At 38.1% G+C, this 11,325-nt stretch overlaps 1 protein-coding gene across 2 annotated transcripts; it reads left to right on the plus strand.

Annotated features, from left to right (window-relative positions):
* The first annotated feature begins 1,674 nt into the window (after positions 1 to 1,674).
* On the plus strand, positions 1,675 to 8,110 carry LOC139737021 (caveolin-3-like). Of its 2 annotated transcripts, none has more exons than XM_071647700.1 (4): positions 1,675 to 1,857; positions 4,394 to 4,664; positions 6,680 to 6,772; positions 7,611 to 8,110. In XM_071647700.1, exons 2-4 carry the CDS (start codon positions 4,407 to 4,409, stop codon positions 7,902 to 7,904), a joined length of 645 nt encoding a protein of 214 aa, XP_071503801.1. In that variant the 5' UTR covers positions 1,675 to 1,857; positions 4,394 to 4,406; the 3' UTR covers positions 7,905 to 8,110. The 2 variants fall into 2 exon arrangements, with proteins under 2 accessions (XP_071503801.1, XP_071503802.1); XM_071647701.1 differs by lacking the exon at positions 1,675 to 1,857 and adding an exon at positions 2,191 to 2,329.
* Positions 8,111 to 11,325: the final 3,215 nt, after the last annotated feature.

Consider the following 11,325-nt stretch of genomic DNA (forward strand, 5'->3'; position numbering starts at 1 on the left):
TTAACTCGGCCCACAAAGTAATCTAGTTCTTCGGTTATTTTGCTGCAGTGTCTTTATCAGATCGAGAACTCTGGATTTTACTCTGTAGACTATTTAGATTCATCGTGTCATTATAAATTAAAAAAGAAAAAACACGAAAATTTGCCACATTTTGGACAGAAACATTCGAACTTTGATATTCGAAAGTGTGTTGCCAATTCAATCTGACGATTTAAAAGATCAGATCGTATAACAGAATTTGTGATATTAAAGGGGATGGCTAGTAACTGATTAATGGGAATCAGAGGGAATGCTGGGGGATGATTGTTCCAATTCTTGTGGGATTCATTTAAGAGTACATTATTCATCTACTGTTGTGTGAGAATTGTTTGCTTCAGAACGGTCTCATTTTCAAGTAATGTGCAGTTTAATGCCACGTCACTGTATAGGCATGCTAACCTGGAAACATTATACTGCACATTACTTGAATATGAGACCATTCTGAAGCAGATAATTTTCACACAACAGTAGATACATAATTAATGTACTCTTAAATGAATCCCACAAGGATTGGAACAATCATCCCCCAGCATTCCCACTGATTCCCACTGATCAGTTGCTAGCCATCCCCCTTAAACCACATGTATAATCTTCTGTTGCTGATTTAATTGGTAATCATTTGACAATGATTAATGGTCGCCATCAATACATATTATATCGTCGAAATTCTATAGTCTTTACAATTTACAACCACATTAGATTGAAGAGGGGAAAAAAAATCAACCAACAGCGAAATTTGAAAATATGTACAAAGAGTTCACAGCTGTCTCGGCACCCTGCACGTGACAAGGACAGAAACAAAAATATGAGAGGGAAAATATATACGCAACGAAATAGACTGAACTTTGGAAGGACAAAGTCCGTTTTATATTTCAATTCGTGTACACTGGCGACTTGGTGATAGATTGTTAAAGGAATATAACGTGAAGTCAGAATGGTGCACTCTATACCCACTTCCATACAAAGATATAAACACACGCGCAGTGCTATCACACGTACACACAATCGGGGTAGAATGAAGGGGCATAGTATGCATATACAAATTGTAATTATAATAAAGCACACCAAAATATCGATGACGTTATGAAATCACTTAAATTTGCACAGCAAGAAACAAGAAATATTGTTACAGAAAAAACCCTCGCGATATGGTGTGTGTGTGTGTGTGTGTGTGTGTGTGTGTGTGTGTGAGTGCGTGCGCGTAGTTATCGTTAGCACGTTGGACAATTTATGTACATATACTTACCAGTCATTCTCCCTCTTGTATTCGATTCAATATTAAAACAAAACTGTACATTCATATCCTACCCTGCTATTCAATGAATTTTATTTACCTTTGACTTTTGCCAAATCTGTTTTTGTTTTTCTGGCCCTAAACTTTGGAATTTTCTTGATAACATTCTCAAAGAGGTTTTAAGTTTTGATACAACTACTTGACAAGTTAAAGAGTTTTCCATGAAATTGCTAAAAGCCTATCGCTATACAGCAGCCATCTCGTGCCTAATAAAAAACCGATGTCTAAAAACAGACAGCTCGATAGTCACCGGTGTTTGTGTGTGTGTGTGTGTGGGGGGGGGGGGGGGGGGGGGGGAGCGTAGCAAATCATTTGAGTGCTACGTCCAAGAACCGCTTTAGCTTTACGCCTCACGCCGGCGGCGGAGAGGATGACCCCAGGAACACCACAGTCACCCTTGTACACCTTGTCCCCTCATATGCCCCTTTAGGAAAGCGTGATATCTCTTCTACCTTATCCATAAAGATAATTTCCACTCTGCAGTGCCGTGAACCAGTCCACAGCATTCTTTTGCAGAGGTAGAGGTAAGTTCAAGATACACCGTTTGTACTGTCATAACTGCACTTGTTTTATTCCTACATGGACGAGATTTAGAATAATTCCAAAACATGTTGAATGGCATCATGATCATGAGTTTGATCTTGAGGTTTGAAATCTGTAGCTACGAACAATGGTGGTCTGGGGTTTTCCCCAGCAACGCGGCACCATTGTAATATTATATAGGAAAACTTTATCTCTGCAGTTTTTCAGAGTTGAAGTGTGATTTTCGCGTGGTCACATGATGTACTTGCTTTACCGGGGTGGTTTCCTCTAGGTGTGAAACTATAGATATTAATTTTTCCCGAATCAATCTTGTAGCTACGTAGGCCTACGGCAGTCTTTCGGTACTTCGGGGAATAGTTTCATGCACAGTGATTGTACATGTACTGACATCATTTGACAAGGTACTGGTATAACAGTTTCAACTTTCGAAGTAGGCCTACAACACGCAAGACTGTGAGTAAATCCTTTCAGCCTGTACAGTAAAATACAGAAGGGAAAGAGACATGCAAAATATAGGCAGTAGATAAGTCAATTCAAGCTTAGAGAGCCTAGAAATAATGCCGTTACATTAATTTGTTTGGTCGGACGGTGTAGTTTTGAGAATGTGCGAATGTTCTTGAATCGACTGCATATGTATACATTGCACTCACAATAAAGAAAATGAAATTGTTATGTATAGGCCTACTGTATAATATGTGAAACTTTTGGGGACGTACTTAAATTAGTAATCTGCGAAACTTACCATTTCTTACGTCAAAAGACATGAAATGAACAACCATAAGTTATCATGCAATTACATAATAAAATAGATATTGAATCATAAAAACGAACGTCGTCAGTACTGAGAGGACAATCATTTTCAATATGATTCTTGACAAATAGATTCAGAAATTGCTTACTTTCCTTATTGTTATGATTACATACACTCAACAACCTTTGAAGTGTCTAGCAAAATTCGTACTTTATCATTTCTAAATAACAGTTATTGCTCATTCATTTTTGAAAACATCAGAACATTATGATTATTATAGCACCTCCCCCCCCCCCAAAAAAAAAAGAAGGTAAGTAAGGGGTTTACAAATATAGATTACAGCCTAATAATAACCTCACTATATTCGAAAAATGAGCAGGAGTGTTTATATGCAATGCAGAAGTTTGGCCGATATAGGCCTATACATGTTGGTGATCATTATTAGCTTATAAATGGTCCGGCCATCCTTCGATGCGAGCTCCATGTTGAAATAAAACATTGGTAATCTCCAATGCAGAAGTATTGCACACATTAATGCTCAGACATGATTACTTACTTACTTGCTACTGGAAATTGTTAGAAAAGCCTCTTCGTGATTACAGGCCGTATCCAAATGCTTCTCTCTCTCTCTCTCTCTCTCTCTCTCTCTTTGATAATATAACAGTAGACATAATTAACCACAGGGCTTTTTACACTTGCAAATTTTTGCTTAGTCCCGTGCCAACGGTGGGGCTAAAAAAAAAAAAGGGGGGGGGGCCTTAGCCCCACCGTTGGTATTCATGTATACCGGACTTTCCTTAGCCCACTTTCTGTTTACACTTGTGTAACCCCACCGACAATACCCTACTATCTGGCCCTGCAAAAAAAAAAAAGCAGAGTTAGCACCGCAAAATTTGCGGTGCCATGCAAGCGAGTGTAAACAGAACGAAGAAATAATCCGGGGCTAAGCGACGGAGACGAAGTCCGATCCCCATTGACCAATCAGAAACGAAGTAATCAAGTGCTGCCGGTGCGTGCGTGTACTTGTACAGTGCACAGCGAAATCATGAATATTCATGTGGTTTGGAAAGTACGGGACTAAGAAATACGAGTGTAAAAAGGTCAGTTTTCTCTTTAGCCCAGGACAAGAGCTTAGTACGGGATTTATTGGGGAGTGTAAAAAGCTGAAAAAAAGCGTGCATTGTGATGTCATAGGCATTAACTTGTTTCATCATCGTGTATCAAGCCTGTTCGATCCCCATTGACCAATCAGAAACGAAGTAATCAAGTGCTGCCGGTGCGTGCGTGTACTTGTACAGTGCACAGCGAAATCATGAATATTCATGTGGTTTGGAAAGTACGGGACTAAGAAATACGAGTGTAAAAAGGTCAGTTTTCTCTTTAGCCCAGGACAAGAGCTTAGTACGGGATTTATTGGGGAGTGTAAAAAGCTGAAAAAAAAAAAAATTGGTACGGGATTAACGATAGTCCTGGGTCAGAGAAAGTACGGGGTTAAGAAACACAAGTGTAAAAAGGGATATAGGATTACCCAATCTAAACGCACACTTTTGTATTTAGATTGCATTTTGTAAACAGAAGGTCTGGAATTTGAATCCTATCTGCTGCGTTAGCCCATAATATCCCTCAACACCCTGGCAACGCTTGTGTAATGATAATGGCTTGAAAAACAACAACAACAACTTTGTTAACGCTGGGGAATACACTATACAGTCAATAAGGCTATGATAATTTATCAATGCTAATTTATTATTATCAATGCATTACAGGTGAGGTCACAACATGGCGGACAAGCAAGGCCCGTATGGGACAGGCGGCGCACCTTTGTACGGTGGTGCACCGGCCCCCACTAATTACTACAGCGGGCAGGGACAGGCTGGGCATGAGGTGGGCCCCGGTCAGACGGTCAACCATTCTCCTCCATCGTACGTTGTCACAGCTGGGACGGTTCCAGTTACCACGGTAACGCAGCAGGAGACCAATCAGGAGCAAGCTGCTGATGACGTCGAAGACATCTACAGTATGAAGCCACATGTGAATGTGAGTTTGAGTCCCTCCCCCCCCCCCTCCTGCTACTGTTGTATTTAGTTAGTAAGCTACTCTCGTAATGTACATCTTTTTATTGTTGTTGTTGCATTTTATCCTATGATAACTAACTACCTGGAAACAAACCAGAACTAAACTAAATAATACAACGTGCGGTAAAGGCGAGAAGGGTACGTGTAGCCGAATTTTCATTTTCATATTAGAGCACTATATGGGCCTTACTATTTTTTGTTCGTTTTTCTATTGCCATGATTGAGAAAGGTGTGCTTTGCTATGATTGGACAATAATGCTCATGAAGCATTATATTTTTTTTCATTCGTGCTCTATGAAAAATACGTATTCTTCCTTTAAACTCTTTAGAAAACCCTCAAATTTAGCAATATTTGAGGTAATTTCATGGGCATTTCCTAGTAGAAAATGATGGAAAGTAGAGCTAAGCGGAATGCACAACCTTTCGAACTTTGACTTTGACTCTATTTTCATTTTCATTAAATAAACAGGGAAAATCATTTTCATTGCATTGACAGAACATATTAATTCCAAAAACGTAAAGAAAACATGTGAATATGAATAACAACATAATTACATTTTTCAAGGTATATACATAATGCAGAGTACAAGTGGGAATGGAAATAGAGGGTCCCACTAAAGACAAAGCTTGCACGACATGGGACCCTCAGAAATACATAAGAGAACGAATAATGACTTAATGAAACTACGAACAGATATATGACACAAAATCAAAGAAACCAAATGTCAACTGACATAAAGTCAAATTAGGAAGAAAAAGGAAAAAGGGGGAAAAAAGAAAAAATGAAATTACAACACGTGGCATAGTGGACACAAGCAAACTGGATTCCATTATGTAAGGGGAATGATAAGACGCACCCTAGATTGATATTGCGAAGAATTGGGTACAAATACCGGTAAGAATGCTGAAGAGCGGACATATAAAAAGGAAAAAATAGACACAATGATATACGGTTCAATAACAGTAACATCTGAGGACTTATGTTTGACAGAATATTTTTCTCTAATTAAAAATGATTTATATGTGACTAATGCCTATAAAAATGATGACTTGATTGAGATAATGAAATAAGACTAATTCGGTTGTATATCATAAAATTTCAATAGAAATAATTTTCATTTATTCTTAAAAGAATTCAAAGCTGTTGCTGTTACTATATCGTTAGGAAGTGAGTTCCAATACTTTGGCCCGTCGTAGATGAAGGTGTTCTGAGCCAGAAGAGTTCTAAAAAATGGCAAATGGAATTCAGTCGATCGCAAAATGGAATTCAGTCGAACCAATGGTATAAAGCGCTAAAATGGACAAATGAAAATTCCTGCACACACTATGTGAAACAGCTTGTTCATCGTTTTATAGTTGGGGTATAGATGATAGAATTAACTGACAATGACTGAGATGAACACTTAGGATTAACATACATTCAAGCAACAAAAACACATACATCCGTATGCACATATAAACACACACACACACACACACACACAAACCTTTTTACAAAGCATCAATTTTTGACCTCCTTGCCCTTTGTCAAGTGGTTTCAAGTGAGTCAAAAATCACATGACAAAGGGCAGCGTGCCCCAAAATTTGTGCTTTGTAAATTGTTAGATTTCAGAAGGCGTGTTTCCTATTACTGATGATATGTATATATATGCATGTAGCGGAGTTTAAACGCCAAAATAGTTACAGTGTACAAGTTGTATATCAATTTGTATCAATGTCAGATATTCGAAATTAGAGCTGAAGAGAAACCAAAGAAAATACTAAAAATATATGATGATTTTGATGATGTTTCCAAAAATATTTCTATAATGTAACGAGTTCAGTATCATTGGATTTTTTTTCTCTCCATAATATGATGACCACTCCCCCCCCCCCCCCCCAAAAAAAAAAGGTTTATCTGTTATTTGGATCGACACTCTTCATAATACAGCACAAGTAATGTTTATCCAAATTTCTCTGGACTGTGTTGTTTATCAGGTGACTTATGAAGACACATTCAAAGAGTCTGAGACGGCCGCTGGGTTCCCCTTCATGAAATCAGTCAACAAAAATATCTACAAATGGACGCACGTAAGTTGATTGTTATCATTTCTCTGGTGACTCTTAAAGGATCGGCGCTCGTACGCGAGAGTTTCAGTTATTAACCCCACGCGAGCTTTTTCAATTTCTAACCCCACATACAAGAAAATTTATATTTTAACCTTCTATTTGTGCTCACATAATATCAAGACACCCAACAAAACCTGTGTGTGTGTGTGTGTGTGTGTACTTTGTTCTCCACTCATTTGACCTTTGTAATGTTTGAACGGCAGACATATTGATCTGAATACCTGCAGTTCTCTCGACTGATTACCAATTTTGTCATTAAAATTATGTGACAGAATATGCTTCTTTAGTTTTTTTTTCTTTAGTTTTTCTTGAGAATATCCAAGTTCAAGAATATGACGTTTCATCATCCTCATTCTATAAATGTTTGATTACATTTTGTTTCTTCTCAGGAGCTTTGATTATAGAAAGTAAACTATCATTAACCTGTTCTGTTGCCATTTTGTTTGGCGATGTTCAATTGTGATTGCTTAGACGAGTAATAACACCATGGCCCAGATAGATCTATATGGGGGGGGGGGGGGGGTAGAGCTGCTACCCTTGTCTTTAAGGCCGGAAACATTACGGTCCGTCCTATATGTAGAATTAAAGTTGCTTCTAGATTGAACGTTATAAAGTACGCCCAGCATAATTGTATTTCAAAGTATAAGCTTGTAGTGACGTCATGGCTAAGAGAGAGAGAGAGAGAGAGAGAGAGAGAGAAGGAGACCTATCCCACTAACATGTCATATTCAAGAAAGGCGTGACATTGTTTTCAAGACTGGTTTTTCCTAATCCAAACCTGTGTCATTCCTGAATGCAGTTTGCTTTGTACGCCTCTCTGACGCTGATCATCGGTCCCCTTATCTCCTTCCTATGGGCCGTCATCTTCGCTCTCCTCCACATCTGCATCATCTGGTTCGTTCAGCCGTGCATCAAGGCCTACTTCACCATGTTCCGAATCAGCAGCATGCTGCTCGAAGCCTCGGTGCGACTCTTCTTCGATCCGATCTTCCGGTCCATGTCCCTCATGTTGTCAGGCATCAGGGGCCGATTTCAGGTGGCCGAATCGGACATCAACGTGACGATGAAGACGGGACAGATCCAGAACGTGTGATCGCCCTAGTAAAGTGAAGTTTGATTTAGTGTAGGTTGTCTGTAATTAACGAAATAAACTACAACAACCTTTACAAACAACAACAAACAAACTTTAGAGCTCTCAATGAAAGTCTTCAAGCGACATATTATTTGAGTGACATAAAAAAGAAGATGAAAACTTTACAGTGTGTCCTTTCTACACCAAATTGATCTAAAGTCGAGATTTTGTTGTAGTGATCATAAAAAACAGAAACAAAAATCTATGATGACATATTGATGTTGTGATCAGTCATGGTTATGATGACTTGTCCAAAGCGAAAGAAGACCGACCTTGTATATTTATTGAATACAAGTTTCATGATGAACACAGAACTTTTGGAGTGATGTGTATCAATGCAATTTAAGGCCGAGTCATTGTAATTAACACAAAATTGTCGAGGATGGTATTATTTAATTACCTGACCACATGTCCGCCTGCTTGTTCCATTTAGTTAAGTTCGTAATGTTTAAAATAGTTCAATGTCCTATATTTACTAAGTATATGGTGGTTCCTTCTTAACAGTATAGGGGAAGATAATACGTACAAAATGTATCGAATAAAAGTATGCGTGTAACTCTTCAATATCAGCATTACTCTGTACTTTTATGTTTACATCCAATGTTTAAGACCCAAGCATGGCGCAGATTTACAATGATTTGCAAGAGGCTAGTTAGGGTGACTGTTGTATTAGTTCACACAAGGGAAGTGATTATGTATTCCACTCATTATTTTTAACTACACTCATTATTTTTAACTACATGTATACATAAAAATGCACTTTATATTGTAAAAATAATGAGTATGTTGAATCCTGAAACTTCACAGAACTTCGCTTTTCGTACCATTACAGCGTTTACTCTCAACCCTTATTCCCTTTTTTTGTGCTTCTGAAATGTCAGACGCTATAGTAGCAGCGAAATATTGTTAAACAATGTTTCTTTGTATTCGTATTACAACACAGTCATGAACTGCATTATTATGCATAGTATGCATGTCAAATCTGCACTTTATAACAGTTCATGCTTTACTGCTCACTGTTCCATAGATAGGTAAAATGCATTCCAAGTGCATAGCTAGCCCTCACGCATGCAACTAGAATTCACCGCGGATGTAGAATGAAACTTAAGATATTATTTTTTTTTCCTAATTATGCATTAATGTATACATCAGTACACTTCATAGATATCATCGCATGTGCTGTACAAAAAAGTGCACTGTAATGTAGTACAGATAATGTCACTTATAGAGATAACTATACGTATCGTGCCTCAGGCTATGAAACTAATATACAAACAATAATGAGAATTCATCTTGAGAAAACGTATTGTAAAAATGGTTTTTGGCTGGAACACAGATGGTGATTGGTGAATAAACTCGTGGTCATAATAAGGGTATAAGCATGTGTTGTGAGATGTTTCCAGTTTACTATAATTGCATTTGTTTGAAAGATTATAAGTTGAATGATCAATAAAGTTTCAAGAAACATATTTCATTTTCATGATGTAAATAAAGAAATCGTGTTACATGAGGTAGCTACTGCGGGCTCACAGTCTCATATCAGTATTTTTATTCTTGTTTTGTTAAGCATGATCTCGTTTTCGCACCAATATCAACAAACTCACGTACAATACTTACACTCACACAAAATGCAGACAGTACAAATATGTACAACAAACCAGAAGTCTATAAATGTGTCTACCTTGTGAATGTTGGATGGTCTACTTATAGGAGAATCACGTGACTAGTGCTTCAAGCCGGTAGACTCAGAGAATACAAACTGCTTCCCGACTCAACCCAATATTTGGCGATGATCATATTATTTGCACAACGTTGGTCATGCACTTCGCATCAACTGGGACCATTGTAAAAAAAATCTCAAATCAAACATGCGACTCATGAGAGATGACATCCTAAATATTCGCACACATGACATAAGCCTTATACACAGTACCAGGGACATGTATTAGAATAACATATCCACGTATAGTCCCGAATTCATTTGAAAAGTTCATATGATAGCAAATCTTACAGAATGGCAATTATTACGGCAACGACAGGAATTCAGCGTCCTTAATTTGTTGTTTTAATGGGAAGTTGTCATTCCAGCAAAAGTTGCTATCCTAACATCATTTATGAAATGGGACCCGGGGCCCTGTTTTATGAAAAGATAAAATCGATTTTATATTCCCTTAACACACAGGCTGGCATATACTTATCATAGAAATCAACTTTATAATCAAATTCAACTCTTCATAAAACAGGGCCCTGCATGGTTTGATTGTCGTCATCAGTAAACATTAATCCACTTATCACCCACCCACCGATCCGGCCAACCGGCCTTCCCAAAGCGTATCAGGACAAGTGTGTTTGACTTTATGTTTATTAAAAACAAAATTGTAGATTCATATCCTACCAAACAATCTAATGAATTTCATTTGCCATTGTCTTGGACGATTTTACGAAATCTCTATTCTCTTTTACCGGACATAAATTCTGGAATTCTCCTTATAGTAGCATGAGAGAAGCTCAAAGTGTCCATACTTTTACTTTTAAATCAAAGAGATTTTGTTATTAACTCTAATATCACTAGGGATTTGTATTTTGGAAAACCGCAAATTCATTTCCTTGTTTGATAGTTATTAATCTTTTTGTTCATTTCATATTACACAATCATGTGATACAGTGTATCAGGCATATCTCGGTAAGTCTGGTTTCATGTGCCTTGGCATTGATCCTTGACCTCAAACACCTTCAGGGGCGGATCCAGGAATTCCCTAAAGGGGGGGGGGGGGGACAATATTCCTGGTGCTACTTCCGGGTATCATCTCATTACTTTAACAACAAATAAAGAGGGGGCGCGTGCCCGGTGCCCCCCCCCCCCCCCCCTCTGAATCCGCCAATGCTCATTTGTCCCCTTTCCCTGTTCTTTTCTTCCTGCTCCCCCCCCCTTTCTTTGTCCTCTTTGACCTCCTCCTGTTTATTCTGTCATGTAGCCACTTTGTTTCTCTCTGTCTGTGTGATTGTGTGCGTGTGATTTGTTTTATGTTCCCCTGTTTCTGAGGCGATTTGTCTCATTGTTTCATTTGACCATAATCATGGATTACTGTTCATAGGGGGACTGCATTCTACAAACTAGGCTTTTAGCCGTTCCCTCCATTTCCAACATCTTTTCATTGATACGATTTAGTTGCAGTTTGAGTATAGGCATTTCCTTATAAGATGGAGTCCCATTATTGTTTGCGTATGATTTTGTAACGTGAAGCACGGTTCTACGCATATCTCTATAAATGACACACAATAGTGTACTGCAGTAGTGAACTATGTTATGCAGTGCATAATCTTTATTGAATGTAATGACACAAACTACTGCATAATTAGGCAAACTAAATATTCAAGTTTC

This window comes from Diadema antillarum, unplaced genomic scaffold, assembly GCF_040938485.1.
Source record: "Diadema antillarum isolate AM-2024a unplaced genomic scaffold, OU_Dant_1.0 seq00000675_RagTag, whole genome shotgun sequence".
Classification (NCBI taxonomy): Eukaryota; Metazoa; Echinodermata; class Echinoidea; order Diadematoida; family Diadematidae; genus Diadema; species Diadema antillarum.

Coding starts and splice junctions, on each gene's coding strand:
- LOC139737021 (XM_071647700.1), top strand. CDS start 4,407: ATGGCGGACAAGCAAGGCCCGTATGGGACAGGCGGCGCACCTTTGTAC. Junction 4,665..6,679: donor GTATGAAGCCACATGTGAAT/GTGAGTTTGAGT, acceptor GTTGTTTATCAG/GTGACTTATGAAGACACATT. Junction 6,773..7,610: donor ATATCTACAAATGGACGCAC/GTAAGTTGATTG, acceptor TCCTGAATGCAG/TTTGCTTTGTACGCCTCTCT.